Here is a 23238-nt window from a genome sequence, read left to right as displayed (position 1 = left end):
ACAAAATACAGAATTACCGGGTCATATGTCATTGCAACAATCTGAACCTATTTTCTGATATTTACTATCATTAGTCTCCATCCGGTTGGACTTTAATCAAGTAAGAGTTTAAAATGTAAATTGAAAAGTTTAACCAAACTAAAAACCAAATATGGGGATGTATAAAAACATGTTTATATATGTAAATAGAAGTGAAGTTTGACAGGTCATGTCTGTCAATTTATTACAACGTCCTGACTATTTCCCTCCTCTGTATTTCTCAAATCCCTCCCTTTCCTCCATCTCCATCTCTCCCTCTGAATCCAATCCAATATCCTTTCTTATGGGTTGATGTAAGTTCTCTCCTAACACACTTTCCCCCTCATCCACTCCAAACTTTTCTCCATCTTACAGTTAAGTGATTTAAAAATAATTATATATATATATATACACACACACACATATATTTATACATATATTATGTATATATACCAGAGAAGGCAATGGCACCCCACTCCAGTACTCTTGCTTGGAAAATCCCATGGACGGAGGAGCCTGGTGGGCTACAGTCCATGGGGTTGCGAAGAGTCGGACACGACTGTGCAACTTGACTTTCACTCTTCACTTTCATGCATTGGAGAAGGAAATGGCAACCCACTCCAGTGTTCTTGCCTGGAGAATCCCAGGGACGGGGAGCCTGGTGGGCTGCTGTCTATGGGGTCACAAAAGAGTCAGACACAATTGACTGAGCGTGCAGCCAAGTGTATTTATGTCAAACCTCATCTCCCAGTGCATCCCACCCTGCCTACCCCACCTCGTGCCCACACATCTATTCTCTGTGTCTGCGTCTCTATTCCAGCCCTGGAACTACGTTCATTTGTGCCATTTTCCTAAATTGTGCATACATGTGTTAATATATAGGTGTTTTTCTCTTTCTTAGCCATAAAAGGGAATGAAATTGAGTCATTTGAAGAGATTTGGGTGGACCTGGAGTCTGTCAAAACAGAGTGAAGTAAAGTTACTTTTTAAATAATATAATCATATTTCTCCTCTACTTAAAGCTTCCACCATTCCCTGTTGCTCAGGATAAAGCCCCAGATTTCTCATGTGTCCTCTGAGGTTAAGCATGAGTTGACCCTATCTCCTTCCCCACCCCCACGCTCCCTGCCCCCTTCTCCCTGTTGCTGCATCCCAGCCAGGCCTTCCTGGCAACCTTGCCAGGCTCCATGTCACCTCAGGTTATCCTCACACCTGGTCCCCCTGCCTGGACATTTTTTCCCCCCAATAATTCCCATTCATCTTTCAAAGTTCAACATTAACATCTCCTCCTCAAGGAAGCATTTCTTGACCCCCAAACTAGGTTAGGTCTTCTTTTTCACGTGAGCTCAGAGCATGCGTTTGCTAAACATAAACGTTTCTTTTTGTTTTAAAAAATGAGATTTTGGTACAAACGTTCACAGTCAGAGAATAGTAACCATCTTAAAATATTATTTCATGGCACATGTTATGGAAAGGAATTCACCACAAAGTGTTTTTGTATTAAGTCCCCAAGCCCCACAGTGAAAAAGCACTTACAGCAGGGGGGCTAAGAATACTAAGGAAAAATTCAGTTCCACAAATAGCATCTATTTTATGCCTCCCTGTATTTACTATGCTGTTTCATGTCTGTGTGCCTTTGCACTCATGCTCGCTTTGCCCCAAACGCCCTGCCCTATTTCTCCCACACCTCTGCCTGAGGACCACTAGCTCACCCTGCAAAACCAGCTCACTTGCCCCTTCCTGGGTGAAGTTATCCGCATCCATTACTGCCCCTCCTTATTAATCACCCTTCCTCTGTGTCTGCCTGGTACCTACTTCTCAGGCAGGCTGCGAGTCTTTTTATATCCCCAGTGCTGAGAAGATCAATATATTTTAATTGACTTGAATCACCTCAAGGGGAGTGATGAGAACCTCTTGCAGGTGTGGAGAAACAGAGAGGGAAAAGCACTCAGCTCAGTTTTAAGTTCGCAAGAAGGGAGAGGACTCAATAGTATGGGGATCTCCGCTTGTATCACTTAAACAGCTGCTCTTGAAAGCAGGTTATTTCCTCCTCACCCCTGGGCTTCTCTGATTATACAGTGAAGTCATTTTTATAGGAAGTGTAATAGACGGATCTTGCACTTGACACAGTCTCTTTGGGATGTGCTCCTTTCAGGTATCAAGGGATGTGGATATTCTGCCTTTGCCGACTCGGTGGACTGTTTATTTGGGCTCTGTCATTGGAGGACATGATTTGGTACCTCTCGGATGTTGATTCTTGCTGCTGTTGGGAGGCTCACGTTTAACCCATCTGCAAAGGCTGGTTACATGAATCAAGGGTGACCTTGGGCAGCACGGAAAATCTGTTTAACAGAGCCCACATACCGGGGAATATGTGGAACCCGATGGAACAGATGGTAATATTGGCAATCAGAATCTTGTTTGTTAACAGTGATTACAACCATTCCCACCAGCACGGCTTTTCATATGTCTCCGTGAGGTTTGTCACACCAAAGAAAGACATATTGGTGGCAGACACGCTGCGAGTGGGGCGGGGGTGCATGTGCAGCAATGACTGGGGGCTGGCGAGTTTAATTGCGGGTTCCCGCGAGTCTATACAGGTGCGAGGGGGGTGGGGCGCGGGCCGCTAAGATAAACAGATCTCCTGGTTATCACAGCCAGATTTGGAATGCTGTGAACAGGATTCCTGACTCTCATTCCAGCCAGCTTTTCAAAGGTAATGACCCGAGAAGTCGAGGGTGTTCGTTAAATTGATCGATTTCTGAGTCCCAAACAGCCGTCATCCTGAGGCAGCCCCACAGCTGCAGAAGACAAAGAAATGTGCCCCCCAACTCTGGCTGAACCCCAGAATTGACAAAAGTAGCCAAGAGATTGTCTCTTTTCAAAGAAATATTTAAAGACGTTTATCCTGTAGTAAGGGACAGAATCGATTAAACCGCAGGCAAAAATCTTAAAGAATGTAAAGTAACATTATTATTAAAGTGAAACCCAGCCATAAAAACAAACGGAGGAAGCTTTGCATCCTATAGCAAAATAAGAAAAAAAAATGCAAAAAAAAATTTTTTAAGTATGTGAAATCAAATTGTTTCCATCATACCGAGGTGCCCTAGCAAGTATGGTTTGGGGGCTTCTAGAATATGCTTTTAACTACAGTTGCTGCGACATCACGATTTTTCAAGAGAGACCTGCTAGTCGCAACGAGTCGAGTACACCCTAACCCAGCCCCTCCACAGAGAACACACAGGGTTGTTGGGTTTTTTTTGTTGTTGTTGTTACCAATTACGAGGCAGTCAGTCAAGGTGCAGGGAAATCAAATGTAATTTTCTTACAAGTGACATGGAATCTTTATTTACCTATCTGTTCAATCAGGATACCTCACTTCCATACATGCCACCTTCTGTCTTAAAAAGCTGGAATGCCTGCCAATAATAAACTAGATGCCATAAGGAAAGAACAACTGTCTTCATTTAACATGGCTGACTTGTCTCCTGATAAAATAGGAATAATGGTCAAGGTGTTAGAACACTCATAATAAGTGGCTTCTGCAGCTACCAAATGTTTCTGTTTAGCCTGGAAGTCAGTCTGTTTACATATCTGGATGTGACAGGGGCCACAATCCCAAAGTAATTAGAGATACCACGTTTTTTATTTTCTTAAATAATAAGGATGCTGAAATCTCTAGTGACTGCACATAAAAAAACCCACCGGCCATTGCCTGGACTACCCTCAGCTCATCAGCTCTAATGTTGCTTCTTCGGAGAGACCCTCTTTGATGAGCTGTGTCATTCCTGTGACTCCTTTCACAACCCTGGTGTCATGAATGCCCCTCTCTATGATATCATGCTGTTTTATTTAACCCATACTGTTATTGCCTCTGAAATTACCTTAAAAGTACTCGTGTTGTCTGTCTTCCCGTCCAACCTGTAAGCTTCATGAAAACAGTTTCATGGAGCCATTGTCATGTTCCCTACTGAACCGCTACAGCCTAGAGCAGTGGCTGGCACACAAAGAACACTCAAGTAACAGTGAAATAATTTACACAAGAAACCAAAATTCACAGATAATAACTTCCTTAGCCTTTGGGATAAAATGATAAAAGTGGTAAAGAATGATCCCATCTATTCCTAGTAGAAATTTGTATTCCAGGCTCCCTGGATCATGGGTAATCACTTGGACGTGCAAAATAGAATCCAGATTCCATTTTTATTTTGTTTTTGTTTTATAGTTAAGAAAGATAAAATTTAGTGAGAGAGTTGCTCAGGGAGCAAGTCAATCAACAGACACAAAATTAAAACCATGGTGATCTGACTTTTAGTTCACTACGTTTTTTTTGCAATTATTAATATCTTAAGCTTTAAAAAATATTGTATTTTCTAGGGGGGGGAAAAAAAGCCAGCTTCTATTTGGCTTACTTCATCATTCCTTAGGAAATGAGAAATAAGGGAGACCATTTTGATGCACAGCATTTTGGGAAATTCTTACTAACCTTTGAATGCATTTTTTTTTTCTTCTTTCTTATTCTCTTATAAAGAGAAAACAAAGGTGAGGAGGAAGTGAAGTGATAATGGATAAAGGAACCTGGGAGAAAGGTGGAAGGAGGGAGGAAGGAGAGCAGGGGATGGAAACTCATTTCTCCATAGGGGATGGAAACTCACTTCTCCAAAAGTGCCTTCAGTCTGGTGAAATCCAAAGAGACCAAGAAGGCAGAGGGAAACATTTTGGTGGGAAGATTTGGAGAAGCTTAAACTCAGGGAGATAGTGAGCAGGAGGCAGAGAAAGAAAAATCATGAGCTTTCTTTGGATGTAGGTAGCCTACTGGCTCGGTGTATAGTGTCCATCCCACCTCTGTGACCTTGAACAAGGACTGTGCTTCTGTTTCCTCATCTGCAGAATGGACATAATGATAAGACTTGCTACATCATAGGGAACGCTTTGAAGATTTCGTGATACATTCCATTTCAAGTACTTAGCTCAGTGCCTGGCCACACATTCCAACTATCATCATCATTTCATCATTGCTATCAACAGCATCTTCACCACATCACCATCATCATCACATCATTACCCACGCCTACTGAGTGAGCCACAAGGGCAGAGTTTCTCGTAATCCTGTCTCCATTTCTGGGATCATGGGAAAATAGCGTCCTATTTCCAAATTTGCATCTATGTATGAACTTTTCATTTTCAGACAACTTTTCAGTTAGACAGTCAAATCTCCAACCTCTGCAGGGCTGGAGCTGAAGCAATTTCCTCAAGCATCACCCCCAAGTCTTTGTTTAGGCAACAAATGAGCAATGAAGGCTGTTTTCAGAGGGATGGAAAATCATGGGAAAAAATTAATATAAAAAGTCAAGGATGAGTAAAAGTGGAATTTATGTAGGTATTAAGCATGGCTTCAAATTGAGAGAGAAAAGGATCACACAATATAAAGTTATCCAAACTGTTTGATAATTTCTTCTTAAAATCAGTTACATTGGAAATTAAGCCTGAAAGAGGTACCAGCAAATTTAAAATAAGGTTATGCAAATGTCAGTCTTTGCTCTCCAGGTAAGAAAAGCAAGATAGATAATTTTCTAATTGAACATTTCATGGGATTCACTTAGCCTCAACTGGTAGCTAATAAAATTCAAACTGTTTGTGAAGGTTGACTAGGCATCAACTGACACAAAATGGGGATATGGAATCGACTTGTTTCATTGCAAAATCCAGCTTTTCATTCTACATAGTCCTTAAAATCAGAGGTGTTGATCAATATACAGTTAGCAGAGACGAAATCTAGGTGCTGAGGTGGGTAGAAATAGAAAGTATCCACTTGGTAAACTTGGACGGAAATAAGGAAAGAATACTACTTAAGTGTACCATGAAGGTGCCTCCCATATATTTTATCTCTTAATTTCAAAAGGCTTTTAAGATAGTGAAGAACACTTTAAATAAGTTTTTTGAGGTATCATCCTGAATACAAAAATTTGATACATCCTTACTACAAAACTGAACTTTCTAAAAGGAACCAACTCAAGTTGTCTTGGAGGATTCTCAACATATGAGCATTTTAATTCAAAGGAGGTAGCATCTGACAATAAAGTGATATAAGTAAGAATTTTAAAACCAAATAATTTCTATTATTTAACGTCAAGAGCAAAAAATTCAGCTCTAGAGTAAGTACCATATCAAGATTAATTTATGTCGGTTATGGTTATGTAGCACAGGTGATATTCAGCCACCAGGACAATGAATGTGTCAAAATATTTTGAATGACTTCACCTTAAAAGGAGACAAAGACAAGCATCTATTAACACACAGTTCGCAGTAGAATATTATCTCTTTAAAAGCACCACAATGGAACGCTTTCCAGAGCACAATCTTTGAATAATGTTTTAAAATATTATTTTAAACACACTGAAGAATATTTCGGATTAAGTTGGTGAGCATTTTCACTAAAATACAGAGCAAATCTTCCATTACCGTTTCTGCCCCTCCCCCAACATCTGCCTAAACTGCCACTAGGGGTCAGTATGAAGACACAGTTCTCCACGGTCGGAGGAAAATGGGCTGCGGAAAACCTTTCCCCGTGAAAAGCCCTAACAAAGACCATAACTGCACAGCTTTAGCATTACCAAGTCCAGCCCGTACATCAGGTCTGGAACATGAGTTTGCATTTTTTCCTGAGACTGCATTTTAATGTTGTAAATCACAGTGGATTATTTCTATGGTCAATATTTCTTTGATTAAAAAAAAAAAAGTGTTGTAAATGACAAGATTACTTATTCCTAAGTGAATCTGTGTGGATTGGTCAAGAATATGATCTAGAACAGATGTTAAAGTTTATTTTGAAAGGGTGTTGGTATGCATCTCTAGCCATCTGGGAGATATATATATATCTTCCTGGAGGGAAATGGCAATGTGGAAGTGAATCTTGTGATGTTTTGCCAACTCTAAGAGAGGTGTTTTGTTCCCTCCTTTGAAATGACCATCATCATTCATTGCAATACAGCCTCAAGTGCACAAGAAAATACAGTAAATTCCCTACATAGGAACCTTCAAGTTGTGAACTTTCAAAGATGCACACGTATCCAGAGAAAGGAGGAGGAAGACGTAATTGAAGAGCTGAAGAGATTCACAATGCAGGAAATGGCAAGGGAGTTTTCTTTATTTGGGGAGATACTATTAGCTTTTGAGACACAGGACTCAACTGTTGAACGGTACACAAAGCTTGCAGCAGCCATTAGGAATGCAGTCCAGTGCATCAATGACAAGAGAAAAAGCTACTACCCAGACATCGCTGCATCCTTTTTTCAAGAGGGTAGATAGAATTGCATCCAGCAAGGAACCAAAACCCGGGCCATCAACGTCAGGCATGAATGAAACTGCAGCTTACCCTCCATCTCCTATTGTTGATGACCATTCAGCTCTACCATCTCCCACTTCCCCTTCCTCCTCCAATCAGTAACTCCTCTTGCCTGTTCACCTGATGCCAGTGCCTGTGTGCCAGCCATTGTAATGTACTTCTGTACTTTTCAAGGTACTGTATTGTGAGATCAAAATTGTTTTACTTTTTGTTTTTTTATGTGCTATTTGTGTGAAAAGTATTATAAACCTATTACCGTATTGTACTATATAGCCAATTGTGTTAGTTGGGTACCTAGGCTAACTTTGTTGGATTTATCAGCAAAATGAACTTATAAACAAATTGGACTTACAAATAAGCTCTCAGAATGGAACTTGTTTGTATGTAGGAGACTCACTAAAGAGTAGCACTAGTCTATACTTAAATCTGCAGAATAAAAGAAAGTAAAATAAATATTTGTAGAAATAAATACATCAGTACACTGCTGCTGCTGCTGCTGCTAAGTCGCTTCAGTCGTGTCCGACTCTGTGCGACCCCACAGATGGCAGCCCACCAGGCTCCCCCGTCCCTGGGATTCTCCAGGCAAGAACACTGGAGTGGGTTGCCATTTCCTTCTCCAATGCATGAAAGGGAAAAGTGAAAGTGAAGTTGCTCAGTCGTGTCCGACTCTTCATGACCCCATGGTCTGAAGCCTACCAGGCTCCTCTGTCCAGGGGATTTTCCAGGCAAGAGTATTGGAGTGGGGTGCCATTGCCTGACTACCTTCCACTAACCCTATTTAATTGGGGGGGGCGGATTTTTAAAAAAACTTTGAAAAGTGGCTTTCAAACACTAGAGAGATTTAACATTCTAAGAAATTATTTAAGGTCAGGCCCTTCCCTGAGAATACTGAATGGATAGAGTTGGGTCATGGTGAATAAATGAAGTGCTATGTTTTCTTAATGTTTTATATGTGGAACATCTTTAAAAGATTTTCTCTACACATTACATGACTTTCTTAGGCGTCTTCATGAGTGCTTGGTCACTTTAGTCATGTCCTACTCTTTGTGACCCTATGGGCTGTAGCCCACCAGGCTCCTCTGTCCATGGGATTTGCCTTGCCCTCCTCCAGGGGATCCTTCCAACCCAGGGATCAAACCCAAGTCCCTTCTCCTTCACTGGCAGGTAGGTTCTTTACCACTAGCATGACCTGAGAGGCCTGTCTTAGGCCTAGTACCCTGATAAATAATTCTACTAGATATTAAAATGATTCAGTCACTGCTTTATTTCTGTGTTAGTGAAGAGAAATATGAATACTGGTAATACAGAATGACAGGTCATCCATACAGAATGAGGACATTGAAAAGTTCCCAAAGCACTCAACATGCACATCTGAGTGATTCGGGGGCATTCTGTCTCTTCCTGGAGTCTCTTTGGGGTGTTCTCCCCAGTCATCCCCTCATTTCCTTTGTTGTGGTCCTGACCACAGGTCACATGATAGCAGGATGGTCCCTAGAGAAGAGATGTCTCTGGTAGTGTGGAAGGCAGCAGTGGCCCAGCAGTCAATCAAAAAATATATGTATACATTTTTTAAAGTAACCACTATATATGCTGCCTTGAGTCACTGCTGTTGTGGGAAGGGCTATTAAAAACAAAAAATAGGGCTTCCTTGGTGGTCCAGTGATGAAGAATTCATCTTGCAATGCAGGGAACACCAGTTCAGTCCTTGATCTGGGAAGACCCATATGCTGGGGGACATCTAGGCAGTGCACCACAACTGCTGAGCCCGCGCTCTGGAGCCCGTGTTCCACGACCAGAGAGCCCACCGCAATGAGAAGCCTACGCACTGCAACTAGCGAGGAGCCCCACTCCTCGCAACTAGAGAACCCACTCGTAGCAATGAAGACCCAGGGCAGCCATAAATAAATTAATTTAAAAGTTAAAAAAAATTTTAAGACGTTACAAATAAGGAAACGGAGATAACAAGGTCTCCAAGATTTAAGGAAATCACCCAGTTCTTTATGGAGATACTATGAACTAAATATGAAGAATCAAGAGTGAGTTAGTATGATCTATCTATATATACAACAGAGACTTGATTGAGCATTTTCTATAGCAAAGCCATAGTTTCAGCTGACCTCTCTACAAACATTAAAGTAATTGTAGTTATCACTTTTTATAATTTAATCTTATTCATGTTTTATTTCTTTTGAAAAATATCTCACTGGCAATTGCATTATTTTCTCATCTTTTCATTGTTTACCAGTATCCAAAGTTTACTTACTGTTGGCATTGGGAAATGAAAAGCGCTGAACACTTTTCATTCTTGGAATAACTGAAAAACTCTAATTCTGATCAGATCCAACAGATGGCAGTGATGCTATAAATTAATAGTTTAAACTATTCTAATATAGAGAATCTGCCCCTCAGGAAATGTCAACCAAGAACAAATGCTCTCGGTAGTTACCTAAATAATATAAAACTTTGATATGACTGATTGGATTTAAGAAGTACAATGTAAATATGTAGTTTAGCTGAAATAGTACTTCTTTCAAAAATAAACAACTTTCTCCTTTCTAAAAAGTATTATAAATTGAGAATTGTCAAAAAGATTAACAATGAACCAAAAAAAGATAATGGTGTCCAAATTAACTAACTGGATTACATTTTTAATGCTTTTTAAAAGAATTATTTATTTATTTGGCTGCACTGGGTCTTAGCTGTGGCATGTGGGACCTAGTTCCCCAACCAGGGATTGAACCTGGGTCTACTGTATTGGGAGCTCAGAATCTTAGCCACTGGACCATCAGCAAAGTCCCCTGGACTACATATTTATATAAAATTAATTGTTGTTTCTCTGTTTCCATTTTCACCTATTTCTTTCTATGGTGGTTGTTTTAACCTCACTTGTTACTTATTCACTTAAAAATGACTTTACTTTTTCCCCTCCTATCACTTTAAATAAGTGACTCTGGCTCTTCTTGTCCTCTTTTCCTGTACCCTCAAATAGTTATTTTTATTCTTATTCATTGTCTTTTGTCCACTTTGAGTGACCTTTATTCTGCAGATAATACAGAATGAAAAGTAGCTAGAAGATTCTTAGAACTAAGTTACTCTCCACTTTGTGAATGAAATTATGTGAAAACAGACAACGCAGTACAGATGATCACTTTCTATTTTAAGTTATCGGCATTGGCTGACAACAGACAGATCTTCCTTCATTGTCATTTTCCTTTTGATTGTGTTGTTGGTGTGGGCACACTCCCCCCCAGAATGCTATTATGGGATGGGGACGACTCTAGATGCTTGTTGTGTGTCAGTGAGTTAAACAGACAAAGGTGCTGGGAGCTGGTCGGAGAACAGAAGAATGAGCTGTGTGTTGCTAAGAAAACGCTAAGCGCTCTGAGAAAAGGGCAGCAGGAAAGGAGGATGGACAAGGTATGTGGGTGGTGCGCTGTGACCACAGTGGTCACCATCGGCCTTCTTGGGATGGCATTTGGGCAGACTTGAGGGGGTGGGGAACTGCGTGGTGGGCATTCATGGAGTAGAAGAACATTCCATACAGAAAGGATGGTCATGCAAAAGGCCTAAAGCAAAACACTCCTGGGAGGTGAACGAACTTCTAGAATAACTTTATTGTCTATTTTACTCTTCATCATTTTACTCCCTGACATTGGCTTGTTTGTTTATAAGTAAAAGGGTTTGTGTTTGTTGAATTATTTTTTAAATTACACTTTCACTTATGCATAACTCAAAAATACCTGGAGACTTCACATATCCAGAACACACATGAGAACTATCAGAAAGGAAAAGAAAAGAAAGAAATGGCCTGTGAGGACCCAAACACCACTTAGAGATGTGGCCTCAGGTCCTCCATTATTGCTTTTATATAAAACTTGATAAAGCTAGGTTACCTGGTGTGCAAGCTTTACACTGACTGAAAAGAAGGGATTTGAAGAGAACATTGGCAGGGTTGGCCCTACCCATCAACTCTAGAGACAGCGACATTAACACTGCCAGCCTGTGTAAGGATCAATAAAATGTATCAGCCCAAAGGCGCTCTACCTGGAGGCTGTCCTCAGCAACTGGGCAAGCACCCACCTTCCCTAAGGGGCCTGAGTACAGTACCATGGAGTGTATGACAGCCACTTACTCAAAATGATAGCTGCAGCGCATCCCCTCTCCCCTCCCAAGTTTAATGACTGGTACCATCAGAAATTTGGAAGGGGAGGATTTTAGAAGATTTTATTCAAATTCATTACATATTTTTAAAAACATACATTGATTATAGAAGTAAATTTTCAAGTGTCCAGAAGACTTTATCTAGGAAGCCACATTCACAGACAGTAACAACTAGGCAAATTCTTTTGGTATCAATTAAAGTCATACTTATAATTAAAGTTGAAAATTTTCCACAAAGAGGTATGGGTGGTCTGGTGGTTTGTCACTGCTACCAAATTTCTCATCATCATATTTTTATTTGTCTCTGTTTTTGGTTCTTAGAACTTTGACATTCATTCATTGTCATATTATTTTATTACATTTCAATGTGTTTTCTTTTGGAAGAAAGCAAGATGTGTGCAAATCTGAATTCAGGTATTTTAGGTTATAAAGTTTTATGCATATTATAAAATTATGTTTTTAGATTATAAAAATACTTTGACTTAAAAAAAGCACTTGTCAATTTTGCAAAAAAAAAAAAAATTCATCACAAAGTATGCTCCTTCCTCCAGTTGGTTTTCTTTTTTTACTTTAGAAAATTTTTATTTACCTTCAACATACATAAAGGAAATTATACCAGCATCATATGTTGTCATAACAAGCCAGTGATCATCTAATTCATGAGGTGAGTCTCTAACTCCAGAAAGTGCCCTGAGTTTAAGAATTAGAAATCCATTTTAGGCACCTTGAGATATGAGTGTAGGGGAAGGGATTACATTTTAACAACAAAACTGGAATTCTTAGCCCTTCACTGCATTAAAAAAAAAAAAAAATTTAGGCTACCAAATATCAAGTATCCCAACAGCTACTAAAGGTACCTAGAAGACATCAGTTCTGGGTTTTTGTTTTCTTCTCTTACTATTAATACTTAGATGTGGTGGAAAAGCGGCTTTCTAACTATTTCAATTCCAGTTACCCAGCAGCAGAGCCAAGGACTCAGCCTTCAATCCTACAGTACACTGCTAAGAAAGGGGATGAAATGGACTGTTTCCAAAAAGTGATACTGGAAACACCCATGCCGAGTCTGATGTAATTTTTACAGGTGATTTGAGTAGGTGCTACAAATAGCCAGTCATCTTTGTGGTCTCTTCTGTTGTAGTTAGCTTAGGGGACCCTAAGTCAGTCTAGTCTAGTCAGTCTAGTCTAGTCAGTCTAGTCTAGTCAGTCTAGTCAGGAGACTGACTAGAAGGATTGACCATGGGGCTTGCTTGTTTTCATTCCTTTTGATTGACGACAGAATCTTTTTCAAGCCCAGTTCTCAGCATTTGGCACAAACAGGTCAAATCTGACTCTGTATCTTTCTCAAAACCATTAATTTTCAGTATTTTTTAGCTCAAAAAGTCCGAAGTAAAAGCTACATAGACCTCAAAAAAACCATAAAACCACTTTTATTCAGGTCCCATTTCCCTTAGCAGACATAAGTTGGAAAAAGAAATCAGAATGTACAGTACATGATAGGTTAAAGAAATAACAGCAATTAAAATTGATAAGAAAAATTAAATTACAAAAAGTAAAGTTGATTATCACAGAAGAAAATCAGGCACCGTCTAGTCCTAACTGACCTTTCTGTGGACAAAATGGAACTATATCGGCAGATAACAAAAATTTGATAAATGGAAAATTGAGAGAAAATCTAAAGGCAGCTTCTTTGAGTATTACTTATCATCCTGATTGTCTAGGATGTTATATAAAACTGTGAAACGAGGTAAGCCAGGCAATCTCACATCAAATCAAGACAGCTATACACTCTAGAGGCCTTTTAGAGTATTTTAGATAATATATAAATCTAAATGCACTGGAGATTGAAGCATTTTGGTGTCACTGATAAGATTTTTGCACTGGCAGGACTATACTGGAAAAATCACTGAGTATGCTGTTTTCAAATTGCTAGTTACTATGACCTGATATTCTAGACATGTGTGTGCTTTCATGCAGGTGGTGATGCATGCTGAATTTAGGAAATGATTGTGTCAAAGATTGTAGCTCTTAAAGGAACACAGTTTTGTTTTGGTGCTTATGCATTTTGGCTACATTTTTCTTGGGCATTGTTACATTTTGAGTCTTTCCATCAAGGTCTTATAAAAATTTGTGTGTGAGTAGAGAAAAAGAAAGAGTAAGAGATAGATGAAACATATGATGGGATGGAGGAGGATTTATTTCGAAAAAGGAAGGGATAATTTTAGCAGCAATGCCAGAAAACCATAATATGTGAATGTTAAAAACTGACGCAATGACATGGTTAATTTTTTGGGTCAACTTGATTGGGTTAAGGGGTGCCCAGATAGCTGGTGAAACGTTGTTTCCGAGTGTGTCTGTGAGAGTGTTTCTGGAAGAGGTCAGCATTTGAATGAATCAGTAGACTGAATAAAGATTCCTCTTTTCATTTATAATAAAATCTCACAAATTAAAAAAAAAAAAAGATTCCTCTTTTCAATGTGGGTGGGCATCATCCAATTCGTTGAGGAACTATACAGAACAAAGAGCAGGGGCTTACCAGGTGGCTCAGTAGTAAAGAATCCGCCTGCCTATGTAGGAGACTCAGGAGACACAGGTTTGGTATCTGAGATGGGAAGATCCCCTGGAGGAGGAAACGGCAACCCACTCCATATTTTTGCCTGGGAAATCCCATGGACAGAGGAGCCTGGCAGGCTACAGTCCATGGAGTTATAAAGAGTTGAGTCATGACTGAGTACACACGCACAGAACAGAGGAGGAGGAAGGGTGAATTTCTTGAGATGGGGCAACCATCATCTGCTTTCCTTGGACATCAGTGCTCCTGGTTCTCACACCGGGACTGACCATCACTACCACCTTTCCTGGTTCTCCAGGTCACAGATGGCAGATCCTGAGACTTCTCAGTCATCATAAGCTCATAAGCCAATTCCTATAATAAATCTCATTACACACACACACACACACACACACACCTCCCATTGGTTCTGTTTCTCTAGAGAACCCTAATTCTCATACCATGTTTAAGGAGGGTAAATAATTGTTTTTTACTCTTATTTATTTAGATTTTTCATTGAGGTTATATTGGTTTGTAACATTATACAAGTTTCATATGTGCATTATATTTCTACTTCTGTATACACTATGGTGTGCTCACCACTAAAAATTTAGTTTCCATCCATCACTGTACAGTTGATCCCCTTTACCTGTTTTGCATTCCCCCTGCCCCTTCCCCTCTGGTAATTACTTTTTTTTTTTTTTTTAGTATCTTCAAGTTTGTTTCTGTTTGGTTGGGCTGTTCATTAATTTTGCTGGCTAGTTTTTTATATTCCCATAAGAGTGAAATCAGATAATATTTGTCTTTCTCCATCTGACTTATTTCACTCAGCATGGTATCTTCAAGGCCCATCCATCTTATTGCAAATGGCATTAATCACTTTATGAAAATTGCCTTCTAGAAATTTTTACTGTTTTATAAGCAACCTTATCATCTGTAGAGGAAATAGCAAGCCTTTGGAGTCCAATAGATCAAGCTTTAATTTCCAGCTCCTCTATTTGAATGAATATGTGTACCCAGGAAAATTAGGGAAACCTGCAGAGCCTCTGTTTCCTCAATTAGTAGATGGATTATCTTGACAATTAAAATTTTAAATGAATATAAATTACATGCACAGTGTTTGGAATACAGAGGACATTCCTTTTCAGCCTTTTTCCATAGGTATTTACTGATGATACTCTGTTTTCAATGGACTTTTAAAGTGTTTCTCGATTTTATCTACTGTTTGTCCTTTTAAAAACTGATTCTTTAAATTTTTTTTCTTGATTTACCAATATTTGTAGAATGTTGTCTTTAGTATTTCCCAGCATTAGCCAATTTTCTTTGTTCTGGAACCTTCTACAAGACTTAGCCTCTTACCTGCATCAAATGTCCCACCCATTTTCCCAACAAACCCAGAAGCTCTCAAGATTTCGTGATGTTTTTGGAAAACAGGCCTATCTGCCAACTCTTATTTTCATAAGGGTTCTTAAGGAATAACCCAACATAGAAGCATCTGAAAGGATATGTAAACTGCCTTGAAAGGCAGGACATTACAATGAGCTTATCTTGGTCTGTTAAATATCCTGCGAGTCAGTGTTGAATGAGTCTTTTTGTACTCACTTTGCATTAGCAGGATTGCAGGTGGTCAGATTTGCCAAGGCAAGGGCAGCAGCTTCCCTCACTTCTTCGCTGTCACTTTTTAGCAACTGAATTAACTGAGGGATTCCTACAGAAAAAGAAAAGTAAAATGTGACTTTACAGATATCCATGTGAACTAGAATATGGCAGCCTAAACATGTTCAATGGAGAAGGAAATGGCAACCCACCCCAGTATTCTTGCCCGGGAAATCCCATAGACAGAGAGGAGCCTGGTGGGCTACAGTCCATGGGGTCGCAAAAGAGTTGGACACAACTTAGAGACTAAATAACAAAAACAACATCTTCAGAGTGGCTTTTTCCAGTGTGCTTACCTTGATTATTGAAAAATTCTTTGCTGCCCGAATTCTCACACATTGCTGATATAGCTTGGGAAGCGGCAATTTTAGTTCCATCATTTTCAGAACCCAAAAGGCTTACAAGGCATTTTTCGACTTCTAGTTCGTGAAAAAGTTTTCTATTTTCAGCTTTCATAAACCAAAAGGGGTAAAAAAAAAAAATCAGAATTTTCCTACAAAAACTGTGGAAATATAAAGACTTCTCCATCCAAAAATGATGGGAATTCAAAATATTTGTTAGCTTTAATCATATTCTAAGCTAAACAAAATATATACCTATTTAACCTTTAGAACACAGTCAATATGCAAAATAAATGTATGGGTATTGCACTTTTTTCATATTCTCTTATATGATATCAATACTATGGCAGAGAAAATTCTGTAATAAGAAAGAGACAAGTTTCAGACTTAGTAAGAACTTACTTTCGCCAGTCATGTGCTGTATTCACACACGCTGTCTTCTTACTGAGCACAAAACCTGTTTATTTTAAATACAAAACCCAATATTTGAAGAACGCCTAAGATGTACAAACCTGTGAGCTAGATGCTCAAGAGAAGAGCAAAGAAAGTAAAAATGAGTAATAAAGTGTGATTCCAAGTCTTAAGGAATTTATAATCATCTTTTTTTCTTGTTACAATACATGCTGACATAGCAAAAATGAAAATAATTGCTAAGTTGCCATAAACATAATATAAACATAGCACAATTCTGTCTGAAAACAAATAAAGTACCTATCATGATATTCACCCCACTATAAAACACTAAATTGAAAACCAAGGTATTCTTAATGTTCTTTTTGTTCCTGATGTTTTTCTCTCAATTTAGTTTGATTTTCTAATAAGTGACAGCCTCATTACTATACAAAAGCAAATACTACATTGAATTAAATTCAATGCAGTATTTAGAGTATAGAATATTAAACAATTTTTTGTTTTGCATTCTATATTTAATCCTAAATAAATTACTATTTATTAAAAGCATATACTAGGCAATACTTACATTAAATCAAACTCATTTTTAATGTTATAATAGAAAAAAAACAAGTTGGAAAAGAAACAGTTTACAAATAATTTCTTGCTAATTACAGTTTCTTAGAAAATTTTGTCATAAGTTTGATTCTCATTAATAGATTGCCAGGAGAAATATCAACAATATCATATATCAGATGATACCACTCTAAAGGCAGAAAGTGAAGAGGAATTAAAGAGCCTCTTGATAAGGGTGAAAGATGACAGTTGAAAAAGCTGGCTTAAAATTCAACATTCAAAAAACTAAGATCATGCCATCCAGTCCCATCACTTCATGGCAAATAGTAGGGGAGAAAGTGGAAGCAGTGATTTTCTTGGACTCCAAAACCACCGCAGATGGTGACTGTAGCTATGACAAACCTAGACAGCATATTAAAAAGCAGAGGCATCACTTGGCCGATAAAGGTCTATATAGTCAAAGCTATAGTTTTTTCAGTAGTCACTGTGAGCTTTGGACAATTAAGAAGGCTGAGCACCAAAGAATTGATGCTTTTGAATTTTGGTGCTGGAGGACACTCTTGAGAGTCCCTTGGACTGCAAGTCAATCCTAAAGGAATCAATCAAGTCAAACCAGTCAATCCTAAAGGAAATCAACCCTGAATATTCATTGGAAGGACTGATGCTAAAGCTGAAGCTCCAGTACTTTGGACACCTGATGTGAAGAGCCAACTCACTGGAAAAGAATCTGATGCTGAGAAAGACGGAAGGCAAAAGGAGAAGGGGGCAGCAGAGAATGAGATGGTTACATAGCATCACCAACTCAATGGACCTGAATTTGAACAAACTCCGGGAGATAGGGAGGATAGGGGAGCCTGGTGTGCTGTTGTCCATGTTGTCCAAGTCTTTAATAAAGTCAATGTAAATGATTAAAATAGAAGGATGTGTGATATATGCTCTTAGAATGTAAATGTACAAAAAAAGAATCAGTCAGTTCAGTCACTCAGTCAGGTCCGACTCTTTGCAACCCTGTGGACTGCAGCACAACAGGCCTCTCTGTCCATCTCCAACTGCCGGAGTTTACCCAAACTCATGTCCATTGAGTCAGTGATGCCATCCAGACATCTCATCCTCTATCACCCCCTTCTCCTCCCGCCTTCAATCTTGCCCAGCATCGGGGTCATTTTAAATGAGTCAATTCTTCACATCAGGTGGCCAAAGTATTGGAGTTTCAGCTTCAGCATCAGTCCTTCCAATGAATATTCAGGACTGATTCCCTTCAGGATGGACTGGCTGGATCTCCTTGCAATCCAAGGGACTCTCAAGAGTCTTCTCCAACATAACAGTTCAAAAGCATCCAATTCTTCAGTGCTCAGCTTTCTTTATAGTCCAACTCTCACATCCATACATGACTAATGGAAAAACCATAGCCTGGACTAGATGGACCTTTGTTGACAAAGTAATATCTCTGCTTTTTAATATGCTGTCCAGGTTGGTCATAACTTTTCTTCCAAGGAGCAAGCATCTTTTAATTTCATGGCTGCAATCACCATCTGCAGTGATTTTGGAGCCCCCAAAAATAAAGTCTGTCATTGCTTCCACTGTTTCCCCATCTATTTGCCATGAAGTGATGGGACCAGATGCCATGATCTTCGTTTTCTGAATGTTTAGTTTTAAGCCAACTTTTTCACTCTCCTCTTTCACTTTCATCAAGAGGGTCTTTAGTTTTTCTTCACTTTCTGCCATAAGGGTGGTGTCATCTGCATATCTGAGGTTATTGATCTTTCTCCTGGCAAGCTTGATTCCAGCTTGTGCTTCTTCCAGTCCTGCGTCTCTCATGATGTACTCTGCATAGAAGTTAAATAAGCAGGGTGACAATATACAGACAATATACCAAAAAAAGAGAATATTTTGGTAGAAAAAAAAGTTGATATTAACTTAGATTGCATCGACATGTGGAATGAATTCATTACTTGTGCATATTTTAATTAACGTTTTTTCCCAGAGATATCTTTAGAAATTATAACAACTAGGTTTCTACTTTTAGGTTAATACATGATTTGTCTTCTTTCAACAATGGCTTTTTAAAATCACCCTTTTTCCCAGTGTCATGGTCAGATGTCACTATCTTTGCAAATACTCTCTTGGCCTTTGTTCGTCCGATACACAGATATATGCGAGCAATGTGGGCATCACTGGCACGAGGGAAGTCACCAACACTTCTGTTCATTTGTCTTAAACAATCATGAGCCACGTCCTGGAATCCTATCATTTTAATCCCTTGCTCCTTTTGTTTAAAATTGGAATTCAGTCAGGCCATAACTGTTGCATTAAAAAGCTGTGATTCATACTTAAATCTCAAGTATGTGGCCCCTAAAATGTTTTAAAATATATTTAGTCCTTATTAGTTTTCCCTGAATAACCAAGATCTCAAACTTTTCCAGAATCTTTAACTTAAAATGTCAGATGTATAATTAAGACTTCCATTATGGCACTAAATCAACTATGCTAAACAGAACACCCTGAGTGGATTCCATCAGGAAAACTGACCAAAAGAATTAATTTGAAAAGACTAACTTTGGAGTATATGGTTGTTGCAATTAAAAAAAAAAAACAGTGTATATGCAATTATAGGAACAATTTTTTAAAAATAATTTAAATACTGTGGGCAATTAGTTTCTCAACCCTGCTGGGAGTGTTCTCAAAATCCAGCTGTGTTCACCAAACCTCAAAAGTGCTAACTGCAGTGTGGCTATAATAGATTTAAAAGATGAATTAACATATTAACCAACTTCCTTCTTTGAATTGCTACACTGAGAAGTATTTACATTTTAATTACACTGATAATAAAGATGGCAAGGTAATTATATTACTAATAGAACAATGTCCTTTAAAAATAACGATTGTTCAGTATCACTAAAATAAAAAGCATGAGGTTTTGTATCTGAAGATAAATCTGTGTGTAATGATGCTTTTCTTACCCATTCTCAGAAGTTGCTAGTGGGCCACCTGTGCTCTTGCTGAGATGTTAATGCCAGTTCATAAACCTCATGGCAACATGGTAATTAACGCCTTCCTCCTCCTGGTGCCAGGTCAAAGGCACACTGATTTAGGGGTGCATGTTAAAACTTTACTCAGCAAACAAAACTGAAAGATTGTGTATATGTGTTTTTGTTCGAACTATGTTTTTGACACCCAGTGATGATTCTAATCCTAACCCTAGTCTATAAAAAATTTTTTGATGATGATAGAAAGTAAAAAGAGAATGTTATAAATGAATACTGATCATTACATTGCTCTTAAAAACAGTATAAGGAGCAAAATTTGTAAAAACCTACTTATGAATGGAGTTAAGAAAATATAAATTGGACTACATCAAAATTTAAAACTTCTATGCATCAAAAGATACAATTAATAGAGGTAAAAGGCAACCTACAGAATGGAAGAAAATATTTGCAAGTCATATTTCTGATAAGGAGTTAACATCTAGAGTATATAAAAAACTCCTACAATTCAATAACAAAAAAATTTAAACACATTTAAAAATGGGCAAAGGATTTGAATCGACACTTCAAGATGTTTTAAGTGGCCGTTAAGCATATGAAAAAGATGCTGAAAATCATTAATTATCAAGGAAATGCAAATCAAGACAGAGAGCTACTACTTCACACCTGTTAATATTAGTATATATATTTTTAAAGACAGAAAATACCAAGTATTGGCGAGAATGTGAAGAAATTGGAAACTTCGTGCCCCATTGCTAAGACTGTAAAATGGTGTAGCTGCTAAGGAAAACAGTACGGCAGTTCCGCAAAATAGTAAGCATAGAATCACCATATGATCCAGCAATTGCACTTCGGGGTATATACCCCAAAGAACTGAAAGTGGGAACTCAGAGAGGTATTTGTGCATCTACTTTCATAGCAGCATTATTCACGGCACCCAAAAGGTGGAACCAATCCGGTGTCGATTCGTGGATGAAAGGATCAACAAATGTGGTATAAGCATACAATGGCATATTTTTCAGTGTTAAAAAGGGAAGGACATCCTGACACATGCTGCAACATGAATGAACCTTTGTTAGAGGAAACTGACTGAAAGCGCCCACCCTGCAGGCACCACGGTAACCGTTTCCGTGAGTTATTTTACAACAGGAGGTTCTCATAAGGAACATGGAACTAAGAAGCCACCATCAACTGGAAGAATTCAGGAAATGTCAAAAGGAGACACCACGTGTCCCCAGAATCCTTCTTGCTGGCATCCATCTTGACTGAGCAATGTGTAAGCCACCAGGAAGGACCCCGAGTCAGAATGATTGGCCAGAGACAACCCAGAAACTAATCCCATCACCATAAAACCCGAGCTATGTGGCAGAGCAGTTCTCTTGGGGTCCCTTACCCTGTTGCTCTCCATTGGGGTGCCCCTTCCCAATAAAGCCTCTTGCTTTGTCAGCATGCATGTTTCCTTGGATACTCCATTTCCAGGTATTAGATAAGAGCCCACTCTTGGGTGCTGGAAGGGTTTCCCCCTTCTGCAACACCTTCAGGACATTATGCTGAGTGAAATAAGCCGATCACAAAAGGACAAATATTGTATGATTCCACTTATATAAAGTACTTACAGTCAAACTCACAGAGACAGAAAGAATGGTGGATTTCAGGGACAACAGGGAGGGAGAAGTGAGCAGCAGTTATTGATTCATGGGTACAGAGGGTCAGTCTTGTGAGATGAAGAGCCCCTGTGGTTGGATGGTGGTGATGGTAGCACAACAATGCGAAGGAATTTAATATCAAGGGACTGTACTCTTAAAACTAGAGGTAAAGAACCCGCCTACCCATGCAGGAGACAGAAGAGATGCAGGTTTGATCCCTGGGTCGGGAAGATCCCCTGGAGGTGGGCATGGCAACCCACTCCAGTATTCTTGCCTGGAGAACCCCATGGACAGAGGAACCTGGCAGGATACAGTCCATGGGGTCACAAAGAGTCAGACACGATTGAAGCGACTTAGCATGCATGTACACTTAAAAATGGTGACGATGGAGAAATTTATACTACGTGTATTTCACAGTTTTTCAAAAAGGAACCACTTTCCTCTCCTTTTCTTCAAACCTGCTCTTCTTTTCCAGTTCCCCATTTCTGTGAATGGCACCATTCCATGTCCGGCTGTCCAAGCCAGAAACCTGGCCTTATCCTTGGCACCACTTTCCTTTCCCCCACCCCACACAGTCATTCAACAAACCCATATGGATCCTCCCAGGGTGCCGCGGGATCTCATGGCAAATGCCTCCAAGTCTATCTCGATCCCACGGCTCTGTTTCAGGATCCCTTCTCCTCTCACCTAGGTCACCGCAGCAGTGCCCTTTCCCAGTCTCTCCATGAATGGTTGCACACACTCTTCTTTGTAGCAAGAGTGCTCGTTCTTTAAAAAAGTGAAAAACTGCAGTGTTCCCTCCCTTCTCTAAGTCATTTGAGTGGCACTTCGTTGTTATGAAAATAAAGTCCAAAGCCCTTAAACTTGGTTTGTGATGCCCATTAGCATTTGATGCCTCACTACAACTCCAGCCTTAACTCTGAGTTCCTGCTGCATTCTATTCACTGGCCATTCTGAAAACTTCCAGTTCTGAAACTTACCACATTCGGTCCCTCCCTGACCTTTACACAACTGTTCCTTCTCAGAGCACTGCTGCGCCTCCCCAACCCCACGAGGACCTTCTTTGCCCAGCCAATTCCCATCATCCACTCTACATGCTACCTAGCCTGTAAATCACCTCTTCCAAGAAGGCCTGTCTGATCCGAATCTGTGTTAGGTGACCCTCCTAGGGGATCTTCTTTGCCCACCATCAAGCACATTTAACACAGCATTACGATTGTCTGCTTACTTGCCTGCATTGGATTTGTTGATACAAACTGGAGGCTTAATGAATCATTAATAAACAAATTCATCAACAGCTCCAGAGAGGCCGTAGCTCACTCACAGACACATCCCTAGGCCACTGCAGTGCCAGGAGTGTTTATTAGTAGTAGAACTTAAACGTAAGAGCTCTCCATCTGGTGCTTTTGTCACAACTGTGTCACATGAAGGGTAATAAACCCACTAAACTCACTATCACCAGAGAGGCTGTAACCCAAAGGGACCTTATATAAAAATTTTAGATTTGACATTGCCTGTGTCTTTCCACTGCCCTCTCATCTGGTCTCAAGTAACTAAGGAGGCCTGGGATAGA

At 39.4% G+C, this 23238-nt stretch overlaps 1 protein-coding gene across 1 annotated transcript in view; it reads right to left on the bottom strand.

Annotated features, from left to right (window-relative positions):
• The window catches only part of ARMC3 (armadillo repeat containing 3), a 91326-nt gene that overhangs the window by 34954 nt on the left and 33134 nt on the right, over positions 1-23238 (bottom strand). Inside the window, 2 exon segments of the mRNA XM_005901641.2 lie at positions 15675-15780; positions 16025-16177. Coding sequence (XP_005901703.2) covers positions 15675-15780; positions 16025-16177 — 259 coding nt within the window.

The sequence above is a fragment of the Bos mutus genome, chromosome 13 (assembly GCF_027580195.1).
Source record: "Bos mutus isolate GX-2022 chromosome 13, NWIPB_WYAK_1.1, whole genome shotgun sequence".
Lineage (NCBI taxonomy): Eukaryota > Metazoa > Chordata > Mammalia > Artiodactyla > Bovidae > Bos > Bos mutus.
This window is presented reverse-complemented; position numbering and strand designations above follow the sequence as displayed.